The sequence below is a fragment of the Falco cherrug genome, chromosome 2, assembly GCF_023634085.1.
Source record: "Falco cherrug isolate bFalChe1 chromosome 2, bFalChe1.pri, whole genome shotgun sequence".
Taxonomy (NCBI): domain Eukaryota; kingdom Metazoa; phylum Chordata; class Aves; order Falconiformes; family Falconidae; genus Falco; species Falco cherrug.
The window spans coordinates 9,843,878-9,862,698 of NC_073698.1; the positions used below are offsets into that span (position 1 = coordinate 9,843,878).

General features: G+C 39.4%; 1 protein-coding gene across 1 annotated transcript in view; it reads right to left on the reverse strand.

The window, feature by feature from the left end:
- LOC102054087 (metabotropic glutamate receptor 5) overlaps positions 1-18,586 on the reverse strand; it is a 156,323-nt gene extending 137,737 nt beyond the window's left edge. The window contains exon 1 of the mRNA XM_027798962.2: positions 18,343-18,586. Coding sequence (XP_027654763.1) covers positions 18,343-18,572 — 230 coding nt within the window. The 5' untranslated portion in view covers positions 18,573-18,586. The remainder of the gene's footprint in view (positions 1-18,342) is intronic.
- Positions 18,587-18,821: the final 235 nt, after the last annotated feature.

The window sequence follows — 18,821 nt, forward strand, 5'->3', positions numbered from 1 at the left end:
GTTGGTAATTAGGCAATTTAATTTTCAGTTACTAAGGAAGTGAAGTCCAACAATGCATTTGAGGTAATGCATGAAAATACATTTTTCCTTTATTAAAGGTATTTGAAATTCTGAAGGTTATTCGAAACATCCAATCTCAGTCTATCATTAGCTGATTAAGCTAATTGGCTGGTTCCCCTTTATAGACAACAGAGGAGATGATTTATGGCAGGAGCCATAGATTTCCAACCCAAATGCTAAATAAACGTCATTAATGCTGTCTATGGTATCTCTCATACTTGTTGGCTCATACTGATCTTGAATTCCTACTCAGGGATCATTATGGTCTTTCTTCCCCAAAAGAAGCCTGTGCATAGGACTGGGTGGAAATCACATTTTTATCAAGGGTAATAGAATGCCCATACTGTAATAATTTCAGAGTCAAGGAATCTGTGTGCCCAGCACAGAAGATGAGATGGCACTGCCACACCTGAAGCCCAGGACTTTGGTCTCTCAGCTGTAACAGGACCCAACACATCAGATATGGTCTCCTACATGAAAAGATAAGACCTGGGACATCTGAAAAACACAGAGCCAAGGAATGAGAGACTATGGCACAAAAAAATTTTCCAGTGTACATAAAATCCAGCAACTTTTCCCTTCCTGTTAACATCTCAATGTCCCTGCAAAATAGACAGCCAGCCAAGAGTTTCAGTTCAGAACAAACACACTTCATTTCCCTTACAATGCTACATCACACTTGCATAAAGCACTTTGGTATTTTTAACCTAGTGACTTCTCCCTCACTGGGATTTTCAGCCTACTTGAAGCTTCTCTGTGTTGTGAGCTCCTTGGCATGCCAGTGATTCAGCTGCCATAACAAAATGCACAATTTTAAAAAGCTTGTTTTTAATCAGTATCATCATGACATATTCATTCATAAAGTGCTTATTTATCATCTGACATACATTTCCATCATAATTCTCAATTACTTATTGTTCTTACAGGACAGTGAAGTCATCAGAGAGATGATGCACATAAACACAAAAGGAAAAAGATCAAAAGTGGGGAAAGTATATAACATGTATATGCCTTGAGTATGTGAAAATAGCACTGTTACCAGGGTTACAAAATGGAAAAAAAAATCACTTTTACAATGTATAGAGCAAAAGATCTGGTTATTAGAATAAAACTTGTCCCTTAAGATCCACAGTACAGCATCTTTCTGAATGTGGAATTTCTTGTCTAATCAGAATTTGAAAACATCCCCACTTCAAAACCACAAGACAAGGTCAATATTACAAAATCATAGAATAATGGAATTGATTAGGTTGGAAAAAGCACCAGCCCCCCCAGGCCCTTCCCCGCCGGGCAGTTCCCAGCCCCCTGCCCCCAGCCCGCAGCGCTTGTGGGGGGCTGGTGTGACCCACGGGCAGGGCCCGGCACTCAGCCCTGTTGGGCCTCATACAACTGGCCTCGGCCCCTCGGCCCGGCCTGCCCAGACCCCCTGCAGAGCCCCCTGCCCCCCAGCAGGTCACACTGCCCCCAGCTCGGTGTCCTCTGCAAACCCACTGCGGGTGCGCTCCATGCCCCTCATCCAGGTCATCGATGAAGACATTAAACTAAACAGGACTGGCCCCACTGGTGACTGGCTGTAACTGGCTGTAACTCCATTCACCACAACTCTTTGGGCCCGGTCATCCAGCCAGTTTTTAACCAGAGAACAGTATGCCTGCCCAAGCCATGAGCTGCCAGTTTCTTCAGGAAGATGGGGTGGGAAATGGTGTCAAAGTTTTTTCTAAAGTCTCCGTAGACAACATTCATGAGTTTTCCCTCATCCATTAAGTGGGTCACTGTGTCTTAGAAGATCAGGTTAGACAAGCAGGACCTGCCTTTCATAACCCCGTGCTGGCTGGGTCCGATCACCTGGTTGCCCTGCACATGCCATGTGATGGCACTCAGGATAATCTTTCTCCATAACCTTCCCCATCACCGAGGTCAGGCTGACAGGCCTGTAGTTCCCCGGATCCCCCTTCTGGCCCTTCTTGTAGATGGGCATCGCATTTGCTCATTTCCAGTCACCTGGAACCTCCCTGGTTAGCCAGGACTGGTGATGAATGATGGACAGTGGCTCAGTGAGCACAACAGAGTCCATTTCCTCTAAATTTTTGATGTGGCATGAAAAGTTTAGCTTAATTTTTTTTCTGATTTCATTTCAAATGATTACTGATATTTCAGAAAATACAGTGCCAATATTGGAAAGATATTTCAAATACAAGTTTCTGCCTGAAAATGGAAGCATGGAGCCCTGCAACTTTTCAAATATTTTTCAATATATTGAGAGGACATCAGAAATATGAAAAAAACCAGACACATTCTTACAATCACTTTTTCATTTCAGCATAGTGGATTTTTTTTCTATGCCAATTTTTCAGTCTAGAAAGTCCTAATTGGTACTGAAAGTGACCCTCCAAGCTCATTTCATGCAAATCACACAGGTTAGTCAAAGAAGACTGTGCAGATTGTTTTGTGGTTGAAGTACTTAACACACTTTGAATATGTTTTAGGAGATCAGGTACAAGAAGATCCAGTTTCAGGGTTTTTTGAGTACAATTCTGAAATATTGCCTGACTTTGTGATTCTATTTTATTAAATTCTGTGGTTTTTCTCTTATGATTTTAATGGATGAAATGAAAGATCCTTATACAGAAGTTAGAATTTCCTTTGCATGTTTCACATTATTATACATATTGATTAATATTAATTTTCATTACTATTCAGATACCTGAGGATCTGGTTGATAGAAGTATGCATAACAAATGTGAATGTATTGATTATAATGACCTTCAGTGGACTTCTTGAAGTATTACATGACTCTCATAGGTTTACAAAGCACAGATTTGTACATTGTTGTACATGAAGTGTACATTTGTACATGAAATCAATGTGGATCATTGTACAGTCCTTGCAACATGTTAATGCTATGAGGAAAGGTATGTAAGCAGAGAAGAGCTTAATAACTTAGTTGCACTTACAAGTCTTCTTTGTTTTAATATATATTGGTTATCTTCTGTCTTTTCCCCCTCCATATTAGTTTTGTTCCAGATCCAAAAATACACTTAATTTCACAAAAGAAATTGAGTACTAGTTTTTTTTAAGTACAGAAGAAGAGATTATGGAACTCTGCAATATTCTCATTAGATTTATGAAATTTTTGAAAACAATATTTCAGGTTAAATTTTCATTCTGCAAAGATAGGGAACGATTGCATTATGCACATCCTTGTACAGTGCATATTTAATGTTCTCTAGGTTAGTGTTTCTGAAAATAAAGCTAGATGGAGGCAAAACAGTAAAAAAAATCACAGTCCAGCTGTTAACGAAAGCCTAGTAATGAACAGCGTGAATAGTTAGTTTGTTCAAAATAGTAATTTAAATAATGTTCAGCACAGACAGAGCCATCTAACCTCAACACATTTTTTTAGAACATTGAAATTCAACTGTGAATTAATGAATGACAAATTCCTCTTACACAGTGAGTAATAATCTGGCACAGGACTCTCGTGCATAGTAATTGGTTAGTCTTTCCAACCTAGCGCTTGAAGAGTATCTCACATAAGAAAGGCAAACTGAATGGATGGTGTAAAATCTATGACTATCTCACAAACAAGATTTTTTCATTTCAGAAAACTAGTTTTAGGTGAAGAGCAAGGCAAATACAGCAAAATCATGTTTACATTTGTTTGCAAAGTATATAGTTCAAGGTAAGGATAATTCAAGGCTCCAGAGAAGCTTCTTTAACCAGTATTAAACCAAACAGAGAATTTGTTTCAAATACAGAAGAAAAGCATTTATTAAGATACTTGTTTCTCTTCAATTTATTTTTTCAATAACCATATCCACTAGGATACAAAATTCAATTTAGAAAACCATTTACTGTATCTTAATTAAATACCAAAGACTGTTGGAACATTTTTTTTCTAAGATCTAATAACAAGATAGCCAATTAAGATGTTAATTCTGAAATAAAATGCAAATTGTGCCCTGTGATTTGCGCAGCATCTCTGAGTTTTGGATTGTTTATGTGAGGCTCAGAATGATTGCTGATTTAAATGACTGATTTACCTGTTTTCTCCTGAATGCTCAGTCTCTCCATGTCTTTTTAAGCATGTGAGAGAGGATTCACCTGTAAAAGGCTCAGACAGGGAGTAAATGCAGTAAAATATTTTAATGCCTGAAACCAATAGTTGGGAAACTACCTAATTAGAAGCAGTGAGTAGAATCTATCATTAATATTACTTTGGAACTTAAGATCCATGGACACAGTCTAGGAGTCTGGGGTGTTAGGACCTTTGCAAGCACAGGCCACATAAAATCTTGAGACATCAAATCAGACACAAGAGTAAAACCAACATAAAATACATGAAGAGAGAGGAATACAAATAAAGAATATCACGAGGTAATATGAAAGTTGATGGTCTTGCTGTGCTAACTATTGCCATTCACAGAAAGAGCACAGAGGAGAATATCCAAACAGAGATGTAAAGGAGGATGAGACATTTTGTGGGTATTGATATGAAGTACGTCCCAGTTTTAACAGGCTGCCAAGGCAGAAAGTGCTTTGCAGAAATCATATCACTCACTGAAATACTCATGGACGGAAGCTTAATTCATAAATGTTACCTATTACTCTTCCTCATGTTTTGGCACACAGTAAGGTTAACGTTTCTTCTGAAGTGAAATTTTCTATGGGATGAAAAAAAAATCAACAACAAAAAAAACCCCACTACACAAAATGGTCAAAGAGAAGAAATGTTTATTGGTATTGCTTACAGCTGCTGTGTCTGATTTGAGAGCCCATTTAAATGCCATCATTAGAATAGTTATGAATAGTGTGATACAACCATTGTGAACTGATCACAAGAAAGGAGGGTAATGCCCACCAAATAAACAATGACTATAAAGGCAAAATTTTCTAGCTACAAAGTTTTGTAACTGTGGTATTGAAAAAAAAAAATAATTTGTAGAATTCCTGAAAGCATTTCACTTCTGGAGATTTTTTTCCCAGTACTTTGAAAGACCCATCAGTTACCAGAGCTGAAGATGTCTCTAAAAGTGCTTTTCTATCAAAATAAAATCTTGCATTTTTTTCTAAACTGAATATTTTAATGAAAAGTTATTGTGATAAAGTGTCAATAAAAATGATGGAGCATTTTCATTAATACATACTGATAAGTAAATTTATTTAAAAAACAAAAAATGTTTGGAGCACTCCAAATGAAGGTTCCTGGTTCTTGACCACTGGCACAGATTATGAAAACAAAACAGCCATGTACAACCTTAGTCTGCTTTTATAAAATTAGTTTCCAAAAGACAGCAGCTCAAAAAATACCTTTGCAGACAACCTGCAAGGGTCTAGAACTAATTCTCAAAGTCACTTGCAGCCTTTTGCTATTAAATACTCACTTGCATAAGCATGTAAAGTGCTAGAAACAGTAACACTGCATGAGACTTGCCTTGAGAGCCCTGAGGGATGGGGTCAACATTAAAGCTGCTACATACCGGGAACAGAGAGCAATCTTAGGAACAGTTTTGTAGTTCCACACATCCAGATTCCCCTTGGTCTGTCTCTGAGAACTCCCAGCCACCTAAACCACTAGAAATGCCTGGATGCAGCATCCCCAGACGGAATCGGTGGGGCTGCAATTAAGGCTAGAAATCAAATTCCTTTCTGGAAATTTCTCTTCTGAGATGTGCAAATAGCAACTAATTCAAACTTTTTCAGTTTGTACCCTTTGGGTCAGGCCTGGCTGGGGAGTCCCAAAGGTGGAAGGATTTTCAGGTGTTCAGTTCCTCAGTCAGTGAGGAAAACATCTGGTCTCTATTTAATAGGCTCGGCTGTCCCTTGGCACATCAAACTAACAGCTCCTTTTCAAGGCAGAAGGCAGCAGAAGATACCAGAACCTGCCTCTGAGCACAGAGAGAAGGTGCAGGAGTATGCAGGAATGTAAATTTACTATACTCTTTCAGGAGAAAAAGGGGTTCAAGGTGAAGAATTCTCTTTCCTGAACATAAGTAAGTTCCTGAACTTGAGTAGACTCCCTCCATAGACCTCTCCCGTTTTTAAAGCACAGATGTCTATTAAACCTATACCTGAGGGAGCACCCCACATCTGCCTACCCACCTGAGCAACAGCACCTCTGCTCTCCCCAGAAGCACACATGCCTTCTGAGAGAGCGGAGCGTTGGTCAAGGTAGATCTTCCCTGATTCTCAGCAAATAACGTATGTTTGGATGTATTCACCTCAAATCCCCTTTACTGGGGACAGAAAGGACAATTTATCTTACCGAAGATCTGAATCACCCTATGTGCATGCCTGCAACTCTCCACTGATTGAGCTCAGGCCAGTTTAGTGCTGGTCTTAGATGAGATGAATCCTGCTTTTCTCCATCAGTACTGTAAATGGCTGGATAAAAATCTATTTAAATCAAGAATGAAATTATGATGTAAAACCATTGCTGCTTATTTTGAAGAGGAATAGGTCCTTCTCTCTGGTACGTATGACTCAATACCCATTTCAGAGAATCAAGATACAGCCTGAGCCCAAGATGGGCTTCACTTTTCAAGAAATGTAACAGTCAAATACCACTGCTAAAACCTCAGAAAAAAACCCAGTTGATTCCCTGCCTAGGATCTACATCCTGACCCTGGGCGGATTTCCGGGCGCTTCAGAGGAGAGCTCAGAAGAAAGATGCGTGGTTTCAATGGTCAGCTGGGAACACTGGGACTGCATTCCTGTGGGAGTGACATTCTGCATCTCTCACCTGAATCACTGCAGTTGAATGAAACGCAGGCTCGGTGGTACCTGTTGCTGTTTGTTGCTGCTGTTGTTCCCAGGGTGCTTCTTTAGTCCTATTGTTTTCCACCAGGAGAGAGGAGTTAATGCTTTGTGGAGTATGAATCATTTAGTCTTCTGGCTACAAGAGCACAACCAGAATGAAATAGCAAACTGTCACGGAGCTTCTGGCTGCCAGTAGCTGAAATTGGCATATTGAGTTCAATGTAGTGTAAAATAATGGGGGGAGATTATTAGAAAACACTAATTACCTTTACCCAAGCCCTTGTACAGGGAGATCCCTCATGACAAGGACTTACGGAGCAGCAAGAAGTAATTAGGTTTTTGACAGAGTGATTGCTGCATAAGTAATTAAGCTATCTATTTTCTTATTATTGCTACATAATATCCATTATGCATCTTGTGGTAAAAAAAAAAAAATATATCTAAACTTTCTCAAAAGTTTCAGCTAAGAGATGACAGCTGCAGAAGCAGGTCTATCTTTGATTTTTGTTTATAAAGAAAAACAACAACTGTGTATTTATTACTCCTCTTCTATGTAAGGCAATTCCAAGTAACCAGCTATCAACAAAACCAGACAAACAACCTGCAGTTAGTGTTTTGGTTTCTGGACATTCACTTCTATGCAGGAGTTCCTAGATGTTTGTATAACTATCTGTGGTCAGGGCAAGTAAGTAAATAACACATTTCAGTATATTACTTCTGCTTAACTCTCCTCCCAAATTTCTATTAAGTTTACAACTAACATGAAGCCCTGCATTTTGTGATAGTCACCCTCTTCAAGATATTGCTGAGCTGACAATACATTACAGTGCAATTTTCATGTCAGAACTGATCAGATAAAGTCAAGTTTGGGTGTTTAACATGCTCTTTTTCTTACCCAGACAACCTCCAGGTGATGCACATTTAGCTATGAAAAGTGAACTGATTTAGCCAAACCCTGAAACCTTTGGACACATGCAGAGTTTGGAAAATTACTCAAACAGAAGCATATTTAACTTACTTTGTTTTAACTGCTGGGACACATGGAATAATTTTCCTTTTGGTATGTTTTGGTGGAAGTATATTAAAAAATCAGCTCAATCATGGTTAAAAAGTCAGCACGCAAGATTAACATTGGTTTGTGCATATCAGCACTTAGAGACAGAGAATGTTTAACAGCATACTAGTTAAAACACTTTAAATCACCGGCTTTGTAACTATGCATTTTCCCAGATAGAGATGACTGACTTCTTACTATTCGGCCAGTCTTCACTTACTTTATTCTTACTAACCAACATGAATAAATTTTGAAGGATATGACCCCTTAGTAAATACAGATTTTATCAACTTTGCCTTCCTAATTAAAATACTGTTCATTTAATTCATTCTGTTATGACAGTGTTTCTACTTAAAAGGAAAAATATCAACAGAATTCAGCTTGGGCCATATTCCTTGAAATAGTACACGGGGTTTTATCTGCTTTTCCTGAAAGCAGTATATTCTTGCCAAGATTTATACTGTCTTTTCAAGGCAGTAGTGAACTGAATGCCACCAGAATGAGGCTGAGAGTGTTTTGGTATTTCATTCACGTTATCAGTCGCCTTCAGCCTTCACCTCTGGAGACACAACAGCTTCACTAACAACTATCAATTCAGCCATAGTGAGGGGAAAATGCGCTGCTGTGTGCGCTACTTTGTCATTTTAATAGAGTGATAGAAAAAATGAATTACGCCACGAGTTTACAAATCAGAAGTTTTCATTACTCCAAGTAAGATTCTTCCATAATCACTCAGCAGTGTTAGTGAGATGGGTTCCTTGGTATAAATCTCTGCCATGCGGGTAATGTTTTTATGTTCAGATCTTCAGGGTGTTTTAAGTACAACTAAATCATCTCAAATGTGGAGTTAGAGAAAGCATCTCCCTGCCTTTCTGATCCCCACTTCTCTAACAGAAAAACGGAGCATGTGTAACAATAGCCGTGAAACTGGAACAGTCGAATGAGTATTGTCCTAGTGATCCAGTATTTCTTTCCCTTTATCTGCCACACACTTTTCTCATGTTTATCTATACAAAGGGCCTCTGTCAGAAAGACGTGAACAGAAGTGATGGCAGATTTGCCAAGAGAAAAGGCTGTTTCTGGACCACATGATCTTGAACAGATTCTCTTTATTAGGAGGTGGGAACATGGAACTACAAACCTCTGGGTCTTTCCCTCTCATAAATACCTTCTCTGTATCCAGACGTGTGTGTGGTTTGTGCGTGTGCAGTGAGTCACTATTCCTAGGTGAAGACTCTGGGATGATGCAGATAAAAAAAGAAAGAGAAAAATAGAAGTTGTGGAAAATAACATACCCACATACTACAGAGAAAGATAATAGAAAGGAAACCGATCTTAACCACTAATCAGTACCTTCCCACAAATCCCTATTTGTCACCATGTTCATTTTAAAAGAGCAGAAATAGGTTTGGGGTTTTTTTGGACAAACATATGTCAAGCTTTTAATGGAGATCATTTTAGACTTGCTAGACTTTACACCAAATATAGCTGTTCTAAAGATCAGAATTTTTCAGGGATAATGCTAACTTTCATCCAGTTCCAACCACCTTTAAAAGTTTCTAGGGATATGTACTGGGTCACATTTTCAGTCTTAGCTTTAATGTTTTAAATAGTTACCTTTTATCATATAGCCTACACAGAACAGTGGAATAACAATGCTGGAATTTAAGATCTTCATTTCTTTTCACTTCTTGAATTCTTGTTTTTGAGAAGAAAGCATCTCATATTTTCTCAAGTTTAAATAGAGTTTTTCATTGTTCCAAGAGTATTTTTAATGCTTTTTCTTATACTTGGAAGAGTCTCTTTCATCATCAATATAGGCTCACCTCAGAAAATTCTCTGTGGGCATTGCTTATCACTCTCAGAAGACATATTTGAAATGAGCAATCTTAAGCGAGCCACCCATAGACTTCTCCCATCCTGTGTTTTAATAAGGTGTTGGACAGAGTAGACCTTTCAAGTCAAAAGTAAAATCAGAAGTGTATATTCCTTGTGGGAGGACAGAGATGCACCCACAAATGGACATGATTTCCCAGCAATGCCACTGACATATTTTTATGCAGAACTGCAGGTATGGGTCTGCTGGCAATATGGAGCTGTCTCTGAGATTGCCTCACTGTTTTTCAACTGCGTAAGTCATGCCATGGATTTGTCCTTTTCCAATGAAAGTAAATCTCATATAATGCTTCAGGATTCTTTGCCAACCCTTTTTCTGTGCTTTTCCCCATGTCTCGTTTCCACTGGGAGAATAGAAATCTCATGTTATTCCAAAGCATAAGACATGTTTTCCCTTCATACCCAATGTTATCAAAGGAGACTGAGGGTAAGCATAAGTCATCAAATATATAAATAGTAGTCTTAGAAAGGCAGGGAATTAACTGCTTCCTTTGTTCACATGGCTAGGACCAGAAGTAAGCGGCTTAAAACAACTGGTTTAAATAGGTAGGTTAGGCATTAGGAAGAGTATAAGAAGTAGTTAGGCATAGGAAACTATTGCCTGAGGAGACTGTGGGATTTTTATCTTTGAAAGATTGTAAGCAGATCCATCCAAAGAGGGATCAAGCATCCTGAGTTCCTAGCCACCACCATTCCCTACAGTGCTAAGGCACAACTCTATTCAAGTGTATTGACTGACAAAGCTGCCCTCCCTTGGTTGTTAATGCCAGTCTTAGATAAGAAAGATCAGATCCTTCAGGAAATAATAATTTAATTGGACACAATCATGATTTGTCATGTCATGAGAAGGATATATTCATTACCAAGGTCAACTAATTATTTGTTTCCTATTGAGCAAGACTGCCTATTGAGCTCACTGAATTTGTGCTACTCTATAGAAGTACTTGAATAATCAAAAGAGCTTGGAGCCTCGTAGTCCAAAAGGCAACACAGGTAAACAGTAAAACACAGTGTCTACCCTGAGTTGCTCAGTGTCTAAAGTAATTCTGAAAGGCAGATACAGAGAAAAAGCAAATGCATATAAAAGTAATGACACATGCAAAATCACCAATATTTATAGTGCTGGTACTAGTATTAAAGCTCATATCTCCTAGGTCTAAGCTCTGCATTCATGACCTACCCCCACCTGCTTCTTTCTTTTTATTCATAATGCACTGCACAAGGGTTTCCTTACAAAGACACCAGCTTTGATTTAGCAGGTTCCTGAACTGCAGATCATTTATAAATTTAAGAATGCTCCAGGAAGATTTTGCTCTGCTGTGATTTCTGCATTATTTGCTGTTGGCCGCTTCCAGAAACAACACATTGATTTGGTGGACCTTTGATCTGACCTGATACAGCCACCTTTATTTTCTAATGTTATGTTTTCAGATGTGTAGGACCTGAATTTCCTCTCAGAGACATACACATCTCTTATAGACATAAATAGAAGGTGTGCTCACTTGCCAATATGCTCACTAGGAAATTCTCTGATGTTTCCTTGATACCATGTCACACCTACACATGCTCCAGGAAAGATACAACATTCCTGTGAGGGCAAAATGAAGACATTCTTCCAAACATGCTTACAGCTTATTCCCATCCCCCACTGCCTCCAGCCATATCAGTGACTGTGAAATTGGTCTGCAAGATACAAGATTGTTTAGAAACAGGTTAGATACAGATCTTTTTTTAAAAAAATAATAATAATTTAAAGAGGTAAGGTTAAAAAAATCAAGTTGATTGATTGGTTTGCTTTCAGTGCAGATGTTTACCTCACTTGTCTCCCTAAAATTTTGAAGCATAGCTTGTGGGGTCGTTACGTAAGGACTTAATCTTTTGTGGTTCACATCCTAGAAGGAAAATTATGCTCCTTTTGGTTATTACACAAGCAGCCTTGAGGTGCCAATCTTCAATCTGCAAAGCCAAGCTTCCATCTGGAGCAGGACACAGCTGAGGGCTGCTGCTCCTCACCTTGAGGGTCTCTGAGCTACAAAGCTGCCAGGTAAATGGAGAACACAAAGCTTCTTTCTAAAACTAAGTTATTCTTTACCCTCTAATCTGCTTAACCTCTGAGGACACTGTTTGGATATAGGAGAGAAGACAGCTTTTCACTTCCCCAGTCTCTTTTACAGCTCTAGAAAAGTAAACCTTTGTTTTACTGTGAAGTTCTTTGTCTTTTGGGTGGCAATGAAGATTCTGACTTAATGCTGCTAATTGCAGTGCATTTAATTACTAGGTATAATATGATAGCTGCTTCCTTGGGCTACACATTGATGCCTGACAAGAGTACTGAGAGATAAATGAGTGGGCAGTAGGCAGTTGCCTTAGAGGGAACAGCGTTCAGGTGAGGCTGTAGCAGGCTCCTATCTACCGCAGCTTGAAGAAGAAGGGAGCAGACTCCTCACAGGCTGGGGCTGCATGATTGTACTCTGAAAGTATATTTTAACCTGCTTGTTTTGTCCCTGGAGAAGAGATCTGCACGCTTCTATGACATTTAGCTTCCACATTTTTGTCAAAGGTTGTCCAGTTAGGACTGTTCTAGATAGAATAATTTTGACTGATTAATTTCTCCCTGAAGAAGCAGAAATCACCAAAAATGAATTTAATGCATATTTCAGGTCTGCAAAAATTCATATTGTCATTTAAGAACTTATCCACCCATTGAACTTGTACAAACACAGAAAAAGGAGTGTTAACCTACACCACACAGCATATTTTAAGGAGGGAAATCACATCCTCTGCAGTGAGATCTTTCTTTCTCTAACAGACACTTTTACAAGTCTCACGAAAGATCTCTTTGAATTATTGAAAAGAACTCATGTCGTTCAGATAATCTATCTCGCTTTAATTTTCCTGCAGCAATAGCTGCCCTTTTTGGTTGCTAACCAGATTTTCTTCACATATTGCTGAGTTTCCTACCAGCCAAATTACTTTGGGGACTTCCTGGAACTAATGGTCCTCCACACTTTATTCTCCTTCCTTATCTCTACTACTCACCTTCTACTGAGCTCACTTCGCTGCAACATCTGTGAGACTCAGAATCAATAATTTCCTCCAATCCTTCCCTCAGGAGCTAAGCAGGTAAATTTTATTAGGAGTGGTAATTTGTGAAATTTAGGAAATATGTGTGTTGTTCTGAGAAGAATGGGCATTGCTTCAGTGGGTCACCTTCCCTCTTGCAGAGCAAGGAACTGCTTGTGATCATCACACTGCTGGAACTGGTGTCCTCCCCTTCTCCTTCAGCGGGACATGCTTTGCCACTAATGGCATGCTTGAGAGGGTTCCCCTTACCCTGGGGCACAGCCTTTTGCATATCACAGAACGCAGTGAATTCTGAAAATGCGGGATGTGGGTTTTAATCTTTGCAAGGACATTTAAAAGCATAGTCATCAAGTTCTGATTGCACGTCAAAGAAACATGGAAACTCTGTGGGGTGTCCTGTAGTTCTAGGTTTCCTGCCTCTTTGCTGCAGATATTGTAAGCAAGACACAATTTTACACTATTTCTGCAGACCCTTGACTGAGTAAGTACCTAAGAGCCATGTGGAGATTAAATCAGACATAAATTTCAGTGATGTTTCTCCAACTGGACAGCTGAAAATCAGAATCAATACTAGAACCTAAGGAAACATTTTCATCTCTGCTAGATTTTTTTACTGGTTGTGTGTAATTTTGTCATTTTATACAAAAGGAAGTCCAGATAATCTTAACTAACTTCTCTTTACTCAAACAAGGTAGTCAATACCAGAGTAAATCTGACACACGTTATGCACACTGGAACATGCAGCATATAGAAATCCCAGTAATTCCTTGCAGATCAATACTGCCTCTGGAATGCCATTTGAAAGCTGGAGATGCTGAGCATGCTATTTTATCTCTAAATGCCTTTACTTCCCTCTCTCCTTTCCCTTTTCCTCTCAAGGTAGGAAAAGTCCTACTGTCTTGCATTTGGAATTACAAATCCTTTGCAAAATTTCTGTCTTTTGTTCTGTAGGTTTGTATAATAACTGATTTTATGCTATTAAATAAAACAACCCAGGGCTGTTCTCTTGTCTGCAGATAAAGGGCATGCAAGGCCTGCAGCCATGTATCTTAACATTCTTCTACCCCAAAACAGAATATCTATGTCCAAACTACATCTTGGTAACAGTCCCTGACAGTGCTGTCACCAACACCATGCTCAAGTCCCATCCCAGAAGTGTTAGTTGCTATAGGATAAAATAGTGCCAGCAAGCAAAAAATAGAATAAAATCATTCAGTAGTGTGGTACTGTTCTCTGAACCATTTTGTTTAGAACAGTTACAGTCAATATGCATGATTTCAGTATAGCTAATCATTTCTATTGTACTATAGAAAATCATGTCACCTGGCACTAAAATACTTAGTCATTCTGAGGGATATTTTGGAATTCTTGTAGATGAAAGGCATCAGATGAATTTATCACTGGAGAGAGTTATTGCAGATGTTTTTTTCAAACGTCGGAAACTAGTAGTCAACAAGAGCAGGATGAAGGCAGACATACAACATGAAAGAAAATTTCAGCTATTGGAGCTGTTACATAAAACGAGGAACAGCTGAAAATCACCTACAACTACATAGGTTTTATCTGCACAATTAATACTCCATATTTTCTTCTGAAATATGTTCCAAAATTATTCTGTTATGTGAATGTATGATTTACTCTTTAATGAATTTTATCTATAAGGATATCTCCTGGCGTATGACCTGTGGATGACAGAAGCAAGAAGGACAAACAGATGAAGCCTGGTGTCCATATCTCAATTAAGTTGAATAATGGTTACATTAAAATAATTTTTTTTTTCACATTTGAAAGACAGCACACTCACCTTTTTATTTGAGGTTAAGTCCAGTTCCTCAAGGTTCACGAGGTAAATATTTGCTGAGCATTTAAAATGTTTTCCATGAATCAAAAAGCTCTGGAATGCTACAATCACTAATGATGTGCCATCTTTCATCTCTGTCACAGGCAGGCAATGTAATTTTAGGAACTGCATAGTACATCAAGAGTGGAGTGTTTATTGAAGGATATCTTTCCTCCTCCCCTTGGGACTGTACAGGGTGATTTATTTGATAGGCACTCTCCTTGGCCACTACATTTTCTGTTTATCTGAGCATAAAACAGGTGCTATGAGGAATCCTTAGCTTTCAAAAATCTCCGTATTTTTGCAAGGCTTCAGATTGGAAATATTAGAGGTAAACCCAAATCAGAAACGGAACAAAAAGCTAAGTGGAAATGTTAATTTCTTGTGGTTTCCCATAGAGCTACTGTGTGGCTTAGGGACTTTAGTACTTTCTGCATTTTGAAATAAAATAAAATAATTCTCCATTTCACAGAACAAGGGTGAAGCAACATGCATCTGTGAGATAACAAATATGTATCCATTAGTAGATGAAGTTTTCCATGTGAACCCATTGCATTTCAGTGACAGGCATTCTCCCTACACTTGGAGTGGCCTTTTCTAACCTTCTCCGTTGAATGGGCAGCCCAGAGCAACTCAAGGATCACAGCATGAGTGAAAATATAAATGTTTTCCCAGTCCATTTTCCTGCATAGCTTCACAAAAGAAATCAGTTGCATGAGCCTTCTTTTATTTCAGATGTAGCTCTTTCCCCTTTGAGTGCTCTGAACCATCTGCTCTTTTAAAAATCCTCTGAAATGCCTTTTCCACCTATAAAAATGATGCACAGTAAAGTCCCCAACGTAATCTGCTTGTAAGATCTGGGTTTGTCCTGGTGTCACACCCATCCCAGGTCAGTGACTTAGGCTGTCCTACACAGAACCAACAAACAAGCCTAGCTCTGGACCAACAATTAAATATTTGTGGACAACAAAGGCAAACAGCACAAACCAAGAGAACACACAGCACATCAACGTTCTGGAAAATGGAGCTTTAGATCCCTGCAGGAACTCAGGCCATCAATAGACAATGATATTATTGTCTTGCATCCCATCTACATCAAGAAACCTTCCTGCAAATTCCCCGCTTTTTCTTTTTCTCCACTCCACCCCCACCCCCCACCCCCCACCCCCTTGTAATAATGTAATATGTTGTGGAACATAACCGGTCCACAACATCCCACACTCTGCACATGAGTCTTGCAACCCTGCAGGGACATGAAGCAGTCCTCTCTCCTGATTAAGGGTGACTCAAAGCCAAACAAAAGTACTCAGTAGGCAAAATGAGTTGTTTTATTTCTCACTTATAGCTGGTTTATAGCTGGCTTCTAGATCCTTAGGTTCTCTGAAGTGTAGAGCCGAGAGCCTACATCACCCCAGCTGTCCTCAGCTGTCCTCAGCTGTCTGATGCAGCCAAAGGAATGCTCTGGTTGGGTGACGATAAGTACAATTAGTTTACATCTGTCCCCAGCAGCTACTGGCTGGGAACAGGTTAACCTACTTCTGAGAAACCACTTCTCATCCAATACCTTGGAATCTCTGTTAATAAATAGAAAGGATATAAAACAAACCCATACAGTTTCATTGTAAACACTTCTAGTTCAGGCTACATTTTTCACAAGTAAATTCTATAGGACTGCCACATGCATGGACACACATAAATTGGTCTGGTAGAATTAAGAATTTTTGTTTTAACTTCAAACACATTAAAGTTTAGACTTCTGAAAGAAGCTATCACTTTCAATTTACTGAATGGAAGGCATCTACTGAATAACAACTTTCTTATAACTAGGCATGACAACTCCTACTGCAGGTAGAAACAGGTATTTTTCACTGAAAAAAAAGCAAAGCCAGTTCTCTCTAGACCTTGCTTTTTTGAAGACCTAAGCTGTATTGCTTCGTTCTTATTCACAATCACCAGTTCCTGAAGTCCTTATAAAGGCATCTCAAGGGCTAAATTTAGCAGTGCTGTACATAAACAAATCCCATACAAAATTAAGTATGGCTTGGAGTCTGGAGGTGTCAAGGGCCAACATATTTTTTGCAAATGATACTTCTGTGCTTCTAGATTTGTGTGCTGCTGCACAGAATTGGCAACTTCTTGTGTTGGATAGAAGACAGCAAAGGTCATGTGGCACCAGATTCAGTTAGAGATAGTGGAGGCAGCATTTGCTCCGCTTTACTCTAAACAACTGGCGGGTAGGCTTTTCCACCAGAGCTAGTCATCAAGAGAGACTTTGTACAAGCCCTTTTCTATAAATGTGATTTCTCTGACCTACTTGAAAGGTCCACATTACAAACAAGGGACCTAAGAAGGTCCTGTTTTTCTCCATTAACTATAAAGGGAATCCTGATTGCTAGCCCACATGGAAGTGTCTAAATTGTAGACATCTAAATATATTTAGGTGAATGTCACTCTGAGGGCTTTGGTCCTTTTGGGTGTCAGTCCAGGCAAGGGCCAAGATAATTCATGGAAGAACCTACAGATAAAAAGTATTTGAAAAGAAGGGTGGACACAGTTGCTATAAGACAGAGAAATATTGAAGGCATTCACATCTGAAATTGCCAAAATGTAGGCTGATGCCACAGAGTAAGGGTAGAGGCAGGAGTCCCTGTTGTTGCCTGCTTGCATTCCCCTTTGCCCAAGGGGAAGAGAAGCTGTGTGCAACAGGGCGGACAGGAGATAGAGGCGGGTGTCCTACCAGCAGGACAGTCAGCGTCCCAGCTTTCAAGACAGCTGGGCAGAGGTGCAGTCCTTACAAGTTTCCCTGAAGGTCTCACCAGGATATCTGATTTCATCAACACCATTTTATTTGTGTTCCTGTAGGGTTTGTGCTTGGGACAGCATCAGGTCATCCTTCTAGCAATGCTCTGCAAAGTCTCAGGCCACATTGGCTGACTTCTGGCATGCTCCAGTTTGTGGTCAATACACTGTTTTGCTCATCTTATTTAGGGTTCACTTGTTGAATACATGGCAAATACAAAAATCCCCTTAAGTTTATGTAAGTATCTTTTACTTCTCTCTTTACTAGCCCAGAGCCTTTTCCTGCTGGGTAAACACATCTGAGTGAATTTCCCTTTCCGCCTTCAGTGGTTAGGGAAGGAACCACCGACATCATTGAGCTAAGAGAAAGGCTTACCTATATATTGCCTTTAGGAAGTATGCACATGTCAGCAGATTGGCTGAAGAAGAAAATGGGATGGTTAACAAACTTTGTTTGGGGAATATCTATTTCAGGTCCACCCAGAGGCCACATCAGCAATTCTTAACACAATGTTACTTGAATGAGGCATAGCTTCAGGCTGTATGTGTACATGATGCATTTTAAACTGCAGTGAGCAAAATGGATGATACAGATGAAATGTTTGTGTGCCAGCCTTCCCTTACACAATGCTATTAGGACTGGCCAAGCAGCCTTGTGTTTGCCTGGCATGTCATGAGGATGATGCATGTCTTTGTAGAATATGCACTGCTATGACATGGCTGACATTACCTTCTATCTTTTAGATATGTGCATATATAGGACAGAACATGAGTATGTGCTTTACATATGCTTGACTGGACTGTTGTTTTTTGCCCTACAGGCTGGCTATAATTGTGTAGCATTACTCACCTGCCCAGCAGCAAAAATTCTCCAGCGAGTCCCAGGCGCCTCATAGCCATTAAGAGACCTCTCACAGTCATGCCTTCACAGAAGCAAGCAACCACTCGTGCCTTGGGCAGGTGGCTCCGAAGTTTTCGCAGCAGCTTGTCAAAGCTCTGTTCACCAGCATTGCTATAGATCTTGTAGGAATGTGCAATGCAGATCCCTTCCTTGGCCGCCATATCTTTGAAAGCTTCCATTCCACTTTCACCGTAGTTTCCTAAATACAAAGAGAAACACATATGCCCGTATTAAAATTTGCAAAGCTTTTCTCGCTTTGGAAACAGCAGATATTTTAAAGAATATGTTACATATCTGTGCAGAGACCAGTGTACCGATCTTAACAAAATAATATTAACATTTTAGTGAATCCATTTTTCAAGTCAAGATGAACATTTTTTCCTCAAAACTTCACTTCTGTTTAGAAGCCTGCATCTTTGCTGAAACCA